At 48.2% G+C, this 18,025-nt stretch overlaps 1 protein-coding gene across 2 annotated transcripts in view; it reads right to left on the bottom strand.

The window, feature by feature from the left end:
* The window catches only part of LOC120913016 (relaxin receptor 1-like), a 219,493-nt gene that overhangs the window by 50,781 nt on the left and 150,687 nt on the right, over positions 1–18,025 (bottom strand). For both annotated transcript variants that reach the window (XM_040322669.1, XM_040322670.1), the window contains exons 9-10: positions 12,618–12,692; positions 8,156–8,221 (exon numbers count right to left, since the gene is read on the bottom strand). In XM_040322669.1, coding sequence (XP_040178603.1) covers positions 8,156–8,221; positions 12,618–12,692 — 141 coding nt within the window. The remainder of the gene's footprint in view (positions 1–8,155; positions 8,222–12,617; positions 12,693–18,025) is intronic.

Below are 18,025 nucleotides of genomic sequence, written 5' to 3'. Positions count from 1 at the left end.
ATGTGGGGACGCCAGAAATATTTCTGCACCCAGGCGTCTGTGACCCTAGGATCGGCCCTGAATGTGTCCCAGGTCTTTTGCCTTGTGCCACAAAAGTTGTTTGGGTTTGGCTTGAAGAAAAGTTGGCAACCCTAATTGGGAACAGAGTGTTGTCACCCTATAACAGGAAGTGCCTGAAAAAAAAAAAGGACCTTGATGGCAGGATCACCAGGAATTCTTTTAAATGACAGCTTCAGCTGTAAAAAAAAAATATTGAATGGCCACTATCATAAGCCGGTGTGACAACGCAATTGGGAGACAGGGCGTGGTCACCCCATAACAGAAAGTGGCTGAACAAGGACCTTTGTGGTAGGATCACCGGGGGGGGGGGGAGAGGAATTTGAATGAAAGCTGCAGATAAAAGTAAATAAGGATTTCAATGATTGGGTTTACAGCTACTTTAATAAAATACCTCCATTTATGCGTTCGCTTCACCGCGTCTTGTTGAGGCCGATATAACGATCTGTATGTTTCTTGAACAAACACTTAAACGCGTAGTATAAATGTTGTTATTCAGCCCGGGAGTTCTACGTGCGGCCCCGCTGGGAGCGTTTCAGAAAATTTATGCTTCTGGTTGAGAATTATTGGATGTGTGTATTGTGACGGCCATTTACCAGCTAAACACACATTACTCATATGTAAAAGCATCATTAATGTGTCCTCTGCGCTCAGCGAACATTCGCTTTATGTCATCGTTATCTCTGCGTGCCTCCGGGGATTACAACAGTTCCCAGCTTCTCTCCTGAGCTCCACAGAAAATAATCCCCCCCCCCCCCAAAAAAAAAGAGATCCTCACCCTCGGAGAAACGTCCCACATTCAGGGAACAATTACACGGTTGCATTTTAACGCACGCACTATAATGTGCTAAAACACGTGCGTCCAGGTTCCTCATCTTATAAAATAGCTCGGTAGGGTAATGTGTAAAAAAAAAAATATCTTTAAAATTAGTGCATTGGGAGGCGTGACCAAGATGGCAGCCGGGACAGACGTCTAGGTGCAGAGCTCCGTAGCCACGGGACGAACTGATCTTGTTTACCCATCCTAGGCACTCCCGATCCTGTCGATGAGCCCACTAATCTGCTTCAGCAGATGATGACAAATAAAAGAGGAATCAATCCGGACTCCAGACGCCGAAAGCCACGCCAGCTAAGCCCGACGGGAACACCGCGCACGTGCTCGGGGCTTGGAGTATGGCTTCGCAGGCCTCCAGCGTTGTTCCGGACACCTCCCCAGCCCTCACGGTGCAGGAAAGCTTCGAGGCCCTTATGCAGGAGATCACGGGCTGTCAGTCTACCCTCACCCCCAAGATTGACTCCCTCCAGCTGGAGCTGAGTCTTATGAAGAAGGATAAGGATAAAATCAGGGGCCGGCTGGATGAGGTGGAGCGCCACGCGGGGGCCACGGAGGACACTGTCAGGGATCACTCGGCCACTCTGCATACTGTCCAAGTCCGGCTGAAACATCTTGAATCCCGTGCAGAGGACGGCAAAAATCGTAACAGGCGCAACAATCTTCGAATGTCAGGTCACCTGTAGCCAGGCGACAAGTGCACCCCGTTGGGGTCTGGGATGCACCACAGGGTGGTGAACCCTATAGCCGACTGCTGCAAGCAAAAACAAAGTGTGAACCCAAGATCACCCAGGGCGCAGAGTCTAAGACCCAGTTTTGTATTCACCAGGGCCCCTGATGGTGGGGATGGTCTTGGCTGCAACTGGATCCAGGTCGCGTCCCCGAGATTCCCTAGGTCACGCTCCTCAAGGAGAGAGGGGAAGCAGCCAGCAGGACAAACGGTGGTGATGGGTAGGCCAAGGTCAGGGTAACAGGCAGACAAGGATAACCGTGGGACAGGCAAATGGTCAGGGACACAGGCAGACAAGGATAACCGTGGGACAGGCAAATGGTCAGGGGCACAGGCAAACAGCAGAAGTCAGGAACAAGCCAAAACGGTACACGGAAAGATGATCGTAGCACACTGGAAACAGGAACTAGCAAACCACACTGTTGAACAGCACTGCAGACCTGTAGAGCAACAGTTAATAAAGACTTCCTGGGCTGGCCTGGGTGGGGCCATACAGGAAGAGGAAGTGATAAAAAGGGAACCAGAACAGAGTCAGGCCTCTACTAAACAGATGGAAACACAGGTAAGCTGCCAGGCTATTGCATATCCATGACATCGGATTGTTGGCCTGCCAGAGGGAGTGGAGGGTCTGGATACTACGGCCTACACTGAGAGCCTCCTCCGTACGATTTGCCCGCAGGCGGCCTTCTCGCCTCACTTTATAGTGGAGTGGGCTCACAGAATGCCGTCTCATCGTAGACCTCCGGGGGCGCCTCCCCGCACCTTTATTTTTAAATTGCAGAATTTTAGAGATCGGGACTTAATCCTTCGAGAGGCCAGGAAGATGGATGCTATCCACCATGAAGCGGCACGCCTGATGTTCTTCCCGGACTTTTCCGTTGAGACGCAGAGACACCGCAAGTCCTTTGATGCGGTTAAGCAGTCCCTGCACTGTCGGAACATAAAGTACAGCATGCTCTTTCCTGCCCGCCTGAGAGTGGTCGACGGGGAGTCGACCCGCTTCTTTACGTGCCAGGGGATGCTGCGCAATGGGTGAATACCTTGGCCTGGGCCTGATGCCAGTCTCTGGGCTGCTACAACATCAGTCTGAGTACTTTTGCTATGGGTCCTCTTTTATTTCTCCCCCCCCTGCTTTTTCCCCGAACTGGACTGTGTGCCCTGTTGGCATGGCTGTATGGGAGACATCTTCCTCTGTGCACTTATGACTGGGGGGTGGTTGCCTTTGGGGGGGGGGGGGTTGGGGCCCTGGGGAGGGGGACTGCGCTGCTCCTTGGCTCGATGGGGCCTCCGGGATGCCATACTTCCTCTGACCACTGGGGCCTCTACGGATCCCTGTCTTCTTCCCTGCCTTCTCCCCGGTGGGCCGATCCTTCTCCCCACCCCCAGGCTGGGGACTGCAACCTCCACTCTGACCAGTTTAATGATGCTTTGAGCCTGGACTGCCTTTTGATTGCTCAAATGAGGACTGGATCCATCTGGGTTCTGGGGAAGCCTGATAGGGAGAGATGCTGACCCAGCAAGTTCCTTCTGCCAGACTAATGATCTCGCTGAGATCCTATAGAGAATCACTTTCTACTTACCTCGTTAAGGTTTTAAAGCAAGTGCCCCCGACCCTGGTCGGGTGATAAGGTATCTATATGCTCTGCCCCATTGGCGGCGCGGCTGCAGTGTACCTTAGCGCCTTTGGCCTGGGGTGAAACCGCCTAATTGTCTGTTCATGACCCTCAGTGGTTGGTAAACCATGTTTGATTTCGGGATCCATAAGCATCACGATTGGGGTGGATGCATAGGGTGGGGGGAGTTGGGGTTTTTGTTTTGTATGTTTATGTTTATATGTTTTTTGAAGGAATATTTACATTTTGTGTGGAGAGGGACTTGTGTGTGAGAGGGCGATCTCACCTCCTTGCTGGCCTTTCCTATGTGCTGGGGTTGTGTTGGAGGGAGGAGCCCCTTGTAATATGTTTCAGCTTCCTGACATGGCTCCTTTGACCTTGGTCTCTTGGAATGTCAGGGGGATGAACTCCCCTATTAAGAGGATGTTGGTCTTCAAGTTCCTTAAAGACTACAACCCGGATATTTGCTTCTTTCAGGAGACACACTTGGTCGGGGGTGGGATCCCTAGTCTCAAGAAGCCGTGGGTGGGATATTACTATCACTCCACGTATACCTCCCGAGCCCGTGGTGTTAGTATTCTAATACGCAAGTCCCTGCCTTTCACTTTACTCGATTTAAAGTTGGATTCTGAGGGCCGATATGTAGTGGTGCATGCAACTGTGGACAGTCTCCCCTTGGTGTTGGTAGGCTTATATATGCCCCCCTGCTACGATGGGCCTCTTCGCCGGGATCGCGCAGACTGTAGCCGAATTTCCGACTGCTGCAGTGATCCTGGCTGGAGACTTTAATATGGTCCCTTGTCCGAATGTCGACAAACTGGCTCCCGACACGGCACTGGACTCTCCACTCTCCCGCTGGGCCTCGGTCCTTGGGCTTATGGATGTGTGGCGGTGGAAACACCCTCAGATCAAGGGGTACACGTGCAACTCTACATCGTACTTAGCTATGTCCCGTATTGATCTTATCTATGTCAGCAACCCCGTCTTGAATAGAGTAGTAGAGGTGGCGGCCCTCCCTAGGGGTATCTCGGACCACGCTCCGGTGTTACTGAAGTTGCAAATTACTGCAACCCCGGCTAATTGCCTCTGGAGGCTATCTAGATATTGGGTGACGGATGAACGGGTGGAGCCACAGATAGGCTCTTTCTGTGGCTTTCAGGGAGGTTCAGTTGCTCAGGATAGCTGCGGCCAGGAAGCAGCTGCTCTACAGGTCCCAGAGGATCTTTGAGCAGGGCGAAAAGACGGGGCGTATGCTGGCCTGGCTCTCAAGAAAACAGACAGTGTCCCCCCGGTGGCTAACGTTAGGGACGGCTCGGGGAGACTACTGACAGACCCAGGAGGAGATTAACTCCTGCTTCGCCTCCTATTATACTGATCTTTACTCCTCTAAGGTCGAATATTCTCCGGCCCAACTCCAATCCTATCTGGATTGTTGAGCTCCCCGTGCTCACACCGGAGGCATGGTCAAGTTTAGACACCCCGTTTACGCTGAAGGAAGTCCAGGGTTTCCATGGCCTCCATGCAGGCAGGTAAAACTCCGGGAGAGGATGGTCTCCCTGCTGAGTTTTTCAAAACACATAGCGAATTGTTGGCCGTGGTTCTGGGGGAGGTGCTGCAGACCTCACTTCGGGACTCTCGATTGCCACCCTCAATGCTGAGAGCGATAATAGTGGTTGTCCCCAAGCCGGGAAAGGACCCCGAGCTCTGCTCGTCATACAGGCCCATATCCCTCCTCAATGTAGACGCCAGATTGACTCAGTGGAGTGGGGGTACCTCTGGGCAGTGTTGCACAAATTTGGGTTCGGACCGGTTTTTATATCATTGCTGCAAATGCTATATTCTAACCCAACTGCCAGGTTCCGTACTGGTGGTATCCTGTCTGCGGCCTTCCCGCTCCACCAAGGGCTGTCCCCTCTCCCCCACACTTTTCGCGCTGGCTGTTGAGCCGTTAGCCGCGATGATCCGATCCTTTGATGAAACGGTGCCTCCCCTGGTAGACATACCCCTGTGAATATTCCCAACTCCTTTTTTGATGCACTGGATAGGGCCATCGGGGCATTCGTGTGACGGGGAGGGGTGCCCAGAGTGGCCAGATCCACGCTTCAGCTCTCGATTTCATGGGGGTGGCCTGGCGTTTCCTAACTTCAAGAAGTATTATTGGGGCGGCGGTCTTGGTCTAGGTGAGGTGGTGGTTCACACAGGATCGATCCAATCCTGCGGTGAACCTTGAGGCGGCAATATTGGGATCCTACGCGGAACTCAGTAACTTAATATATAGAGGGCCCTGTTCTAATGCACTTATCACCACCCCCTTGAGAACCACGGTTGGGGTCTGGCGAAAGTTCTCGGGGTCTCTGCTAGAGCCCCGGACCTACTCTCGCTATACTCCCCTATGGGGCAACCCAGAGCTGTCCCATTTGAGGACCGTGCCTGACCCGCAGGCGTGGGCGAGTTGCGGGGTCAAGACTCTCAGGGATGTCGTGCCTGGAGGACGTCTTCTCCCCTTCAGCGAGCTTAAGAGTAAATTCTCCCTACCTCCGTGGATGTACTTTCGGTTTCTGCAGCTCCGTCATTTGGTTAGAGCTCAGTTCCCAGAGTCGGTTACCTTGGCTCCGCACACAGTTGAGCAACTTTTAACGGCTTCTATTATAGACAGAACGCTCTCATCTATATACTTTAGACTTACCTGTGCTGGCAACAACGGTGCTGTTAGGGCGTTCAATGCCTGGCAGAGATATATACCAAATTTGACGGAGGAGGATTGGTCCGAGGGCCTTCAACAATACATCCCATTGATGATAGCGGCTAAGGATCGTTTCATCCAGATGAATTTTTTTTTCCATAGGGTGTATTACATGTCACAAAGACTCTCGTTCATCTATCGTCTGGCTGACGATTGATGCTCGCGCTGTGGGGGGGCTGTGGGCAATTTCATACATATGGTAGCTGGAAGAGGCCTGAACCGCCTTGAGCCTCTGCTTGGAAGGGAGCTGGTGAATGCTGCCCTCCCCTTGTATAAGCTGACATATATGGGCCGTAGTTGTCCTAACAAGTTCCAAAAAATATGGTCAAGATGGGTGGAGGCCAGACACCTCACGGTGTAGACTGTGGGTATGAGCCCTGGTCCCTACACTTAATCCTCCCCCCCCCCTTTTTTTTTTTGTTTGCCCCCCCCCCCTCTCTCCCTTCCCAGACCCTTTGATTCTGAGCTGCAAGGTGGTCCTTCCCCCCTGGTGGGATGGGTTTCCGGGTGGTCCTGTTAGTTAGGTGTATGGCTGCCCACGGCACTTACATTTGATTGTTTCATTACTGTATGAGTGAGTGAAAAACTTGTATAGCGCAACAATTGCAAACTGAATCGCCTCAAGGCGCTTGGTATCCCTTTTGCTTCTGTTTCTCCCTCAGAAAAGGTGGGTCTTCATTTTTTTCCTGAAGGCCAGGTGATCAATTTCCGTTCAGATATTAGTTGGCAATGCGTTCCACAGTCGAGGTCCTTGGACTGCAAATCGACGTTCTCCTTTGGTCTTGTAGCGGGCTTTGGGGATTTTCTCACATAAGTATTGGGGAGCGCTTCCGTGTACACATTTGTGCGTTAGGCATAAGGCCTTAAATGGCCATAAAGGCCAGAAGAGCGGAAGGCGCGTGGAGAAGAAACCCAACTACTGAAACCCACAAAATCTACAAATCAATCACAAAGAACTATCATAAAGAAATCTTCAAAGCAAAAAATGAACACTTCTCAATCATCCTAGCAAAAGCCCTGAATCGTCCCCTTGAGCTCTTCAATTTACCGTATTTATTGGGGTATAATGCGTGCAGGCGTATAACGCGCACCCCAAGTTTAGAAAGGTAGTTTAAGGGAAAAAAAACTTACATTTTTGCCCTGTGTCCATCGCCGGCCTTGTCCGGTGTCCGTCTGCGGCCTTGCGCGACGTCCGTCCAGCCTTGTGGGTGTCCGTCTGCGGCTTCCTTGCGCGGGGTCCGTCCAGCCTTGTGGGTGTCTGTCTGCGGCTTCCTTGCGCGGGGTCCGTCCAGCCTTGTGGGTGTCCGTCTGCGGCCTTGCACGGGGTCCGTCCAGCCTTGTGGGTGTCCGTCTGCGAGTCCATCCGGCACCTTGCCCGGGGTTGCAGCGGTGTTTGTTTTTGGATTTGGCGCAGAGAGGAGCCGGATTTCCTGTGTGTTTGGCTCCTCTCGGCTTGTCTCGGGTCCTCTCGCGGGGCTACGGGCGGAGCTGAGCGTTGCCGAGCCTAGCCGAGTGCGCAGTACACTCGGCTCAGCTCTAGGCTGCGGCGCTCAGAGACAGCGGGGATCGGCGTATAACGCCCACCCACGATTTCCCCCTGATTTTAAGGGGAAAAAAGTGCGCGTTATACGCTGATGAATACGGTAGTCGCCCAAAACATGAATCCAGCCTGCCTAGAGGCAGGCGTAAAGTTACCCCCTCATAAAGCAGGGGTAAGTCATGTTAGGTATGGACGTCGGAAACGTAGGAACAGCGTTGTGTTTTATGTCGTTTGCGTAAGTCATCCGTGAATGGGGCTGGACGTGTTCACGTCGACTAGGCATCGAGCAGGCGTAATTTAATTTGAAAATTCGACGCGATACTGAGAATGCGCGCGCATGCGCTGCTCGTTAAAACGTCAATCACGTCGGGTCACGATACATTAACATAAAACACGCCCACACTAGCCTACTTTGAATTACGCGGCCTTACGCCGGCACAGTACACTACGCCGCCGTAACTTTGGCCGCAAGTTCTTTGAGAATATGGGACCTGCCTCGCTAAGTTACGGCGGCGTAGTGTATCTGAGATACGCTACGCCCTCCTATAGATAGGCGCTTTTTTGAGAATCTGGGCGTGTATGTTTATTTATTGTGAAAAAAACTAAAAAAACTAAACCGGAGTGACAGGGATGTACTTACAAAACAGTTATACACTCCTGAAACACAGAGTCGTGGATTGTCTCTATCTCATTCCCCTCCAGATCCCTAGAAAGAAGAAAAGAGCAAAAACACATCAGCGCCTAAACCATACATTATAATCATTGCCGTGTAATGTATAATGTTTGCCATGCATTCAAATGTAAAATTTAAATAAAAAAGCTGAGCAAATCATATATATATATTTTTTTCAAATGGAGAATCGGCGTACGCAAATGACGTAAAAAAAACAAAATTCGACGCGGGAACGACGGCTATACTTAACATTGGCTGCGCCTCATAGAAGCAGGGGTAAGTATACGCCAGGAAAACCGCTACGTAAACGTCGTAACAACACTGCGTCGGGCCCGCGTACGTTCGTGAATTGGCGTATCTCGCTGATTTCGCTGATTTACATATTTCTCAACGTAAATCAGCGAGAACGCCCCCCGCAGCCATTTTTAAATTGCAGTTAAGATCCGACGGTGTAACATAGTTACACCTGTCGGATCTTAGGCATATCTATGCGTAACTGATTCTATGAATCAGGCGCATAGATACAACGGGCCTAACTCTGAGATACGACGGCGTATCAGGAGATACACCATCGTATCTCTATGTGAATCTGGCCCACTATTTTTACCTTTGAAAGATACACTTTTGTTGACTAAAGTACGAAAACCCCCCCTCTCAATGACGGAGTTCAGGGGTCTCCAGTGAAGGGTAATGTTACTAATCCATCACTGACATTGTAGACCAGGGATATGCAATTAGCAGACCTCCAGCTGTTGCAAAACTACAAGTCCCAGCATGCCTCTCCCTCTGGGTGGCTGTCAGAGTCTTGCTTAACCTCAGGAGACTTGTAGTTCTGTAACAGCTGGAGGTCCGCTAATTGCATATCCCTGTTGTAGACAATGGTGCTCTTCCAACCTTGTGGTAACCGTTTGGTGAAGACCATTTTCTGTTCCAACAGGACTGTGCCCCCCCCCCCCCCCCCCCTGTGTACAAATCCAGCTCCATTAGGATATGGTTTGACCTGTTTGCCGTGGAGGAATTCGAGTTCTCAACCTCAGTCCTCAAGTACCCCAACAGGTCATGTTTCCGATCAATGTCAATGGATTGGTATTTAGGACAGCTATTTTATCGAAGGAAAAATTCCCAAAACATGGCCTATTGGTGCTTTTTGAGGACTGAGGCTGTCCAACCCTGTTTTAGACAATTGTGCTTTTTCAACCTTGTGGTAACAGTTTGGTGAAGACCCTTTTCTGTTCCATTATGACTGTTCCCCATCCTGTGTACAAAGCCAGCTCCATAAAGACATGGTGTGACCAGTTTGGTGTGGAGGAACTGGAGTGTCCTGCATAGAGCCCTGGCCTCAACTCTACTGAACATGTTTGGGACGAATTGGAACGAGTCTGGTCTTCTCAACCAACATCTCCATAAAGACATGGATGACCAGTTTGGTGTGGAGAAACTTCAGTGTCCTGTACAGAGCCATGACCTCAACCCTACTTTTGAAAGACCTTTGTTATAAAGTCATTTTATCCATCATCAAGTATCTGACCGCAGCCCTAATGAACACCCTTGGATTAAATTGGATGAGAAGACCCGGCTCACAATTGGCTTTCCAATAGTCGTACCTGACCTCACAAATGGGCACAAACTCTTTTGGAAAGCCTTCCCGGGACAGCGGAGGTTGTTTGGTTGCAAAAAAGGGGACTGTTAAGAGCTCTGCTGGCCAATTGTAAGAATGTGCACCAAAATCTTGAGGAAAGGCTTCCCAAAACAGTGGGGACAAAGTGAAGCCAACTCCATATTATTGGCCACAGTTTTGGAATGACCTCATTCCTACTGAAGACATTGGAAATGAATTGAAACACCAATGGTGAGGCAGGTCTTCTCATCCAACAACACCAGCTCTTAACCCTACAGGACACCTTTGGGATGAGGTCTTCTCACCCTAATGGTATTCAGTAGGTTTAAGGTCATTGACGAACATGAGTGTCCGGAACAGAGCCCTGACCTCAACCCTACTGAACACCTTTGGGACGAATTGGAATGAGTCAGGTCTTCTCAACCAACATCTCCATAAAGACATGGATGACCAGTTTGGTATGGAGGAACTCCAGTGTCCTGTACAGAGCCCTGACCTCAACCTTACTTTTGGAAGACCTTTGGTATAAAGTCATTTTATCCATCATCAAGTATCTGACTGCAGCCCTAATGAACACCCTTGGGATAAATTGGATGAGAAGACCCGGCTCACAATTGGCTTTCCAATAGTCGTACCTGACCTCACAAATGGGAACAAACTCTTGTGGAAAGCCTTCCCAGGACAGCGGAGGTTGTTTGGTTGCAAAAAAGGGGACTGTTAAGAGCTCTGCTGGCCAATTGTAAGAATGTGCAGCAAAATCTCGAGGAAAGCCTTCCCAAAACAGTGGGGACAAAGGGAAGCCAACTCCATATTAATGGCCACGGTTTTGGAATGACCTCATTCCTACTGAAGACATTGGAAATTAATTGAAACACCAATGGTGAGCCAGGTCTTCTCATCCAACAACACCTGCTCTTAACCCTACAGGACACCTTTGGGATGAGGTCTTCTCACCCTAATGGTATTCAATAGGTTTGAGGTCATTGACGAACATGAGTGTTCCGGAACAGAGCCCTGACCTCAACCCTACTGAACACCTTTGGAATGTCAATTGTAAGACCCCTTTCTGTTCTGGGAAGACTGTGCCTCCCCCCCCCCCCCTGTGTACAAAGCCAGCTCCATAAAGTCATGGTTTGACCAGCTTGGTGTGGAGGAACTGGAATGTTCTGCACAGAGCCCTGACCTCAACTCTACTGAACACCTTTGGAATGTCAATTGTAAGACCCCTTTCTGTTCCGGCATGACTGTGCCCCCCCATGTACAAAGCCAGCACCATAAAGTCATGGTTGACCAGCTTGGTGTGGAGGAATTATAATGTCCTTCACAGAGCCCTGGCCTGAACCCTACTGGATAAACTGGAATACTGGTGAGTCAGGTCTTTTTTTTTTTGGTGCCCAACTTGCGAGCCAGGTCTTCTCATTCATCGTCAGTACCTGTCCTCACAACTTGGCACAAATTCCCCAAAACACCTTCCAAAAATCTTGCGGAAAGCCTTCCCAGAAGGGTGGAGGATCTTATAGCCACAAGGGGGGGCAACTCCATATTAATGGCCATTGGGGGAGGGAGGCAATTTTATACTAATGGCCATGGTTTGGAAAGGGTTTCCAGTAACCTCATATACACTCTTTTTTCCATATTTCATTAAACTGGAAAGGGATAGCTGCTCCCATAAATACATAAAACACAAATACAAATTCCTTTTTAAATATATTGTATATTAACCACTTGATGACCAGCGCACAAAATTTTACGTCGGCAGAATGGCACGACCAGGCAAATGGGCGTACAGGTACGTCCCTTTAAATTTGCCGCCGTGGGGGCGCTCACGCCCCTGCCGCGAGCTCCGTAACTGTGCCCGCAGGACCCGCGGACTCGATGTCCGCCGTTGTCCCGCGATCGTGTTTCACGGAGCGGCAGAACGGGGGAGATGCCTGTGTAAACGAGGCATTTCCCTGTTCTGCCTAGTGACAGGACACTGATCTGCTGCTCCTTGTAATCGGGAGCAGCGATAAGTGTAGCCCGGCCCCCTCACAGTTAGAATCACTCCCTAGGACACACTTAACCCTCTTCATCGCCCCTTAGTGGTTAACCCTTTAACTGACGGTCACATTTATACAGCAATCAGTGCATTTTTATAGCACTGATCGCTGTATAAATGACAAAATAGTGTCAAAAGGGTCTGATGTGTCCATCATAATGTCACAGTCACGATAAAAAAAAAAAAAAAAAACGCAGATCGCCGCCATTACTAATAAAAATAATAATAAAAATGCCATAAAACTATCCCCTATTTTGTAGACGTTATAACTTTTGCGCAAACCAATCAATAAACGCTTATTGCGTTTTTTTTTTAACCAAAAATATGTAGAACAATACGTATCGGCCTAAACTGAGGAATTTGTTTTTTTTTTATATATATATATATATATATATTTATATTTATATATTTTTGGGGAATATATTTATTGTAACAAAAAGTAAAAAATAAAGCTTTTTTTCATAATTGTCGCTCTTTTTTCAGAGGTGAAAAAATACCACCAAAAGAAAGCTCTATTTGTGGGGAAAAAAAGGTTGTCTATTTTGTTTGGGTGCCACGTCGCACGACCGTGCAATTGTCAGTTAAAGCGACGCAGTGGCCGAATCGCAAAAAGTGGCCCCGGTCATTGGGCAGCCAAATCCTCAGAGGCTGAAGTGGTTAATCGTATGTTAATTTGTATATAATATTAATAATAATTTTTTTAAATAAAAGAGATGAAAAAGAAAACAAGTGAAGGTGTCCCTCTAATCATTATTATCAGAGCAAGTACTTACAGCCAGTTGAGACGGGGCATTTCCGAACATAAAGAGTTGCTTGGAATGGCACTTATGGAATTGTTTAACATGTATCTGCATAAAAATGATATAAAATGTCAAATATCTAGCATTGGTTACAGAGTTCTAACATTTTATATAAGAATTACCTTAAGTCCATATAAATAAAGTCCAGACGACACACAAAAGTTACGATCGCCACCAATCAACATTGTTCAAAACACTGTTTCACCTCGTAGAACTAAGCCCTTATGGGGCGAAACACTTCAGAAATAGGAGCTTGAGTGGTGGTGTCTTGACTTGGTGGAGATCGTAGCTTGGTGTGCAGTTTCTGTCCTTTGGACAGTGGGGATGGAAAGTTTGGGCACCCCAGATAAAAATTTGTATTAATGTGCATAACGAAGCCGAGGAAAGATGGAAAAATCTCCAAAAGGCATCAAATTACAGATTAGACATTCTTATGATATGTCAAAAAAAGTTAGGGCCAGATTCAGGTACATTTACGTTGCGCAGCGGCGGCGTAACGTATCCCATTTACGTTACACGTACACGTTACGTAAGTGCCTGATTCACAAAGCTCTTACCTGTAAACTTGCGGCGGTGTAACGTAAATCCGCTCGGCGCAAGCCTGCCTAATTCAAATGGGGCGGGGACCATTTAAATTAGGCGCGTTCCCGCGCCGAACGTACTGCGCATGCTCCGTCCGTCAAATTACCCAACGTGCATTGCGCTAAATGACGTCGCAAGGACGTCATTGGTTTCGACATTAACGTAAATGGCGTCCAGCGCCATTCACGGACGACTTACGCAAACGACGTGATTTTTCAAATTTCGACGCGGGAACGACGGCCATACTTAACATGGGTTACACCACCTAGAGGGCAGCCTTAGTTTTACGCGGCATATCTCAACGGAAACAACGTAAAGTTAGAGCGACGGGTAAAGCGTACGTTCGTGAATCGCCGTAACTAGTCATTTGCATATTCTACGCCGACCGCAATGGAATCGCCACCTAGCGTCCGGCCTAGAATTGCATCCTAAGATCCGACCGTGTAAGTCAATTACACCTGTCGGATCTTAGGGCTATCTATGCGGAACTGATTCTATGAATCAGCCGCATAGTTACGACGGGCGGATCACAGAGATACGACGACGTATCAGAAGATACGCCGTCGTATCTCTTTTGTGAATCTGGCCCTTAGATTTTATTTCCATCATTTACACTTTTAAAATGACAGAAAACAAAAAAATGGCGTCTGCAAAAGTTTGGGCACCCTGCAGAATTTCTAGCATGCCCCGCCCCCTTTGCAAAGCGGAGACCTGCCAGTGTCATGGATTGTTCTCAATCATCGTCTGGGAAGATCAGGTGACGTCAATCTCAAAGGTTTTAAATGCCCAGACTCATCTGACCCTCCCCCAACAATCAGCACCATGGCTTCTTCTAAGCAGTTGTCTAGAAAAGTGAAAATAGTTGTCGCTCACAAAGCTGGAGAAGCTATAAGAAGATAGCAAAGCGTTTTCAGATGTCACTATCCTCTGTTCCTCGGAATTTAATTAAGAAATGGCAGTCATCAGGAACAGTGGAAGTTAAAGCAAGATCTGGAAGACCAAGAAAAATATCAGACAGAACGGCTCGCAGGATTGTGAGAAAAGAAATTCAAACCCCACGTCTGACGGCACGATCCCTCCAGAAAGATCTGGCAGACACTGGAGTTGTGGTACACTATTCCACTATAAAGAGATACTTGTACAAATATGGTCTTCATGGAAGAGTCATCAGAAGAAAACCTCTTCTACGTCCTCACCACAAAAATCAGCATTTGAACTTTGCAAATGAACATATAGACAAGCCTGATGCATTTTGGAAACAAGTTCTGTGGAGCGATGAGGTTAAAATAGAACTTTTTGGCCGGAATGAGCAAAGGTACGTTTGGAGAAGAAAGGGCACAGAATTTAATGAAAAGAACCTCTGTCCAACTGTGAAGCATGGGTGTGGATCAATCATGCTTTGGGGTTGTATTGCAGCCAGTGGCACAGGGAACATTCCACGAGTAGAAGGAAAAATGGATTCAATAAAATTTCAGAAAATTTTGGATGGTAACTTGATGCCATCTGTGAAAAAGCTGAAGTTAAAGCGGAGTTCCGGCCACAATTTCACTTTTTAAATATAAATACCCCTGTAATACACAAGCTTAATGTATTCTAGTAAAGTTAGTCTGTAAACTAAGGTCCGTTTTGTTAGGTTGTTACAGCATTTAGACACTTTATAAAATAGAAATTGACTGGGGCCATCTTAAGTGTGGGCATCATGAAGCCAGACTGTATGACTTCCTGGATTTCAGCCTTGCAAATCTCGCACATGCTCAGTGCTGCACAAGCAGTGTCAGATCAGGTTTCAGCACCTGTGCTGTCCAAGTCACATGATTCTTTGAGACTGGGGAATGCACAGACTCCTGGAAAGTTACACCCACTACATTCACAGGAGTCTGTGCGGTGTAGGTTAGGAAGCATTAAGAACCTAGGTGCAGGAAGTGGGAAGATTAACTATTCTGCCTAGCAACAACACTTTGAAGGCATCTAAAAAAAAATTTTTTTTCGTAAAGGACTAATGACATTTTTTTAAAACTACTGATGTAATGTTATATTTATGGGTGGAACTCCACTTTAAAGAGAGGATGGCTCCTACAAATGGATAATGATCCTAAACACACCTCAAAATCCACGGGGGAGGGATTACATCAAGAGGCGTAAACTGAAGGTTTTGCCACGGCCTTCACAATCTCCTGACCTCAACATAATTGAAAATCTATGGATAGACCTTAAAAGAGCCGTGTGTGACAGACAGCCCAGAAATCTCAAAGAACTGGAAGACTTTTGTAAGGAAGAATGGGCAAAGATCCCTCAAACAAGAATGGAAGACTCTTGGCTGGCTACAAAAAGCGTTTACAAGCCGTGATACTCGCCAAAGGGGGCAGTACAGGATATTAACTCTGCAGGGTGCCCAAACTTTTCCACACGCCATTTTTTTGTTTTCTGTCATTTTGAAAGTGTAAATGATGGAAATAAAATGTAACTTTTTTTGACATATTATAAGAATGTCTAATCTGTAATTTGATGCCTTTTGGAGATTTTTCCATCTTTCCTCGGCTTCGTGATGCACATTAATACAAATTTTTACCTGGGGTGCCCAAACTTTCCATCCCCACTGTATATATATAAATGTTTTGGGGGTTCCAAGTAATTTTCCAGCAAAAAATACTGATTTAAACTTGTAAACAAAAAGTGCCAGAAAAGGCGGGGTCTTCAAATCTTCAACAGGTTGCTGTGTGCCTGGCTGCCTCTGTGCCGCTTCTGGGAAAGAAACGGTTGAGCTACAGTGGCTCCTTAGGTAGTAGCGCTACACGTGGCTTTATGTAATTATTCGACTTGTCAGGATCGTGTAGATTTGATATACAGTAAATAAAATATTTAAATTAAGCAGCCGAGCCCCAGCTTGTTCTTCCTCTGCCTATAAAATAAACTTCTTTATGAAATAAAAGCCACTTTGTTATCTTTTTTTTTTTTAGCTTTATCGGTTCTAGGATGCTAAAGTAATAAAGAAATAAAAAAAATAATACCGTATATACTCGAGTATAAGCCGACCCGAATATAAGCTGAGGCACCCAATTTCACCACAAAAAAAATGGGAAAACTTATTGACTCGAGTATAAGCCTAGGGTGTCCATCTGCATGCCTCAGGCCCCATACACACGATAGAATCCATCCGCTGAAAAATCTCAGCGAATGGGTTTCAGCGGATAGATCCTATGGTGTGTACACTCCAGCGGATCTGTTTCCGCGGATTTTTATCCCCTGGGATGGATTTCAAGCGGATAAAAATTTGAAGACATGCTTTCAAATCTATCCGCTTGAATCCATCCCAATGGATTGATCCGCTTGTCTGTATAGACTCACCGGATCAATCCATCCGAAGGGATCCCCCGCATGCGTCGTAATGATTCGACGCATGCGTGGAATTCCTTATATGACAGCGTCGCGCTCGTCGCTGCCTCATCATCGCGGCGACGGCGCGACACGTCATTGCGAGGGGATTTCGGCGCGGATTTCGATCCTATGGTGAGTACACTCCATCGTATCCGCGGATAAATCCTCTCGTGTGTACTAGGCCTCACTGTGCCTCGCTTTGCCTCACTGTGCCCATGTGTATGCCTCACTGTGCCCATGTGTATGCCTCACTGTGCCCATGCCTCACTGTGCACATAAGAACAAAACCTGGGGAATTGGCTTTCCCTGACTTGTTCATTCCCCGACTTAGTTGGGGTAGGCGGTACACTTTGGTGGGGGTGGGTCAGCCACACCCTGTGACCTTTGACCTCTGGGAACCCACCTTCTGACCTTTGGGGGAGGTTCCAATTCCTGAGTCCTAGCCTTATTCTTCAAAGGGAAACCCTAACACTAACCCCAACCCCAACCCCAACCCTAACCACTAACCCTAACCCTCTGGGAACCCGCCTTCTGACCTTTGACCTTTGGGGGAGGTCCCTCTTCCAATTCCTGAGTCCTAGTCATATTCTTCAATGGGAAACCCTAATCCCAACACCCTAATCCCAACACCCTAATCCCAACACCCTAACCCCCTAACCCTGTGCCCATGCCTCACTGTGCCCATGCCTCACTGTGCCCATGCCTCACTGTGCCCATGCCTCACTGTGCCCATGCCTCACTGTGCCCATGACTAGACTTGCGTTTAATATGGGAGTATATAGAAGGGAAGCCCAGCTTTGAAAAATCGTTACTCCCCGGGCCATACACACTTGTAGAGGAGAACTGGGGCTACAAGTGTGCCAAGTTTGGAGTCCAGGGAACCTACGACCGGCCGGTACCGGGTCCCCAAAGTTACCGGAGAAATGACCATTTAACATGGGAGTCTATGGAAGGGGTGCCCAGTTTTGAAAAATCGTAGGTCCCCCGGAAAACAAACTTTGCACACTTGTAGAGTAAGAGTGGGCAGGGCAGGACTGGGACATAAATTTGGCCCTGGACTTCATCCAGACTGGCCCACTTTGACAGGTCTCTCCCATGGCGGCCGGACAACTCCCGCACCCCCCCCCCCCTCGGCCACCCAAGCCCCATCTCCCCCTTCACTAGCCACTAGCCATTCTACTTTATTAGAGTAGAACGGCTGGTACTGGTACTCTTATAGGCAGTACCAGTGGGGAAGCTAGACATTATTTCACCCGGGGCAAAGAATCAGTTTGGTGCCCCCCCCCCCCTTATGGGACAAGATTAGGCAGAAGTGAGAAACTCCTAGGCCATAGCTGTTGAGCCAGCTGTCTGTCTCCTCCCCCCATGCTCCTCTGGTCCTCCCCCTGCTTCTCTGCTCCCCCCAGGTGAGCGCTGCGGGGAGG

The sequence above is a fragment of the Rana temporaria genome, chromosome 9, assembly GCF_905171775.1.
Source record: "Rana temporaria chromosome 9, aRanTem1.1, whole genome shotgun sequence".
NCBI classification, from domain to species: Eukaryota; Metazoa; Chordata; class Amphibia; order Anura; family Ranidae; genus Rana; species Rana temporaria.
The sequence above is the reverse complement of the archived record's forward strand: the minus strand, read 5'-3'. Positions and strand labels throughout refer to the sequence as shown.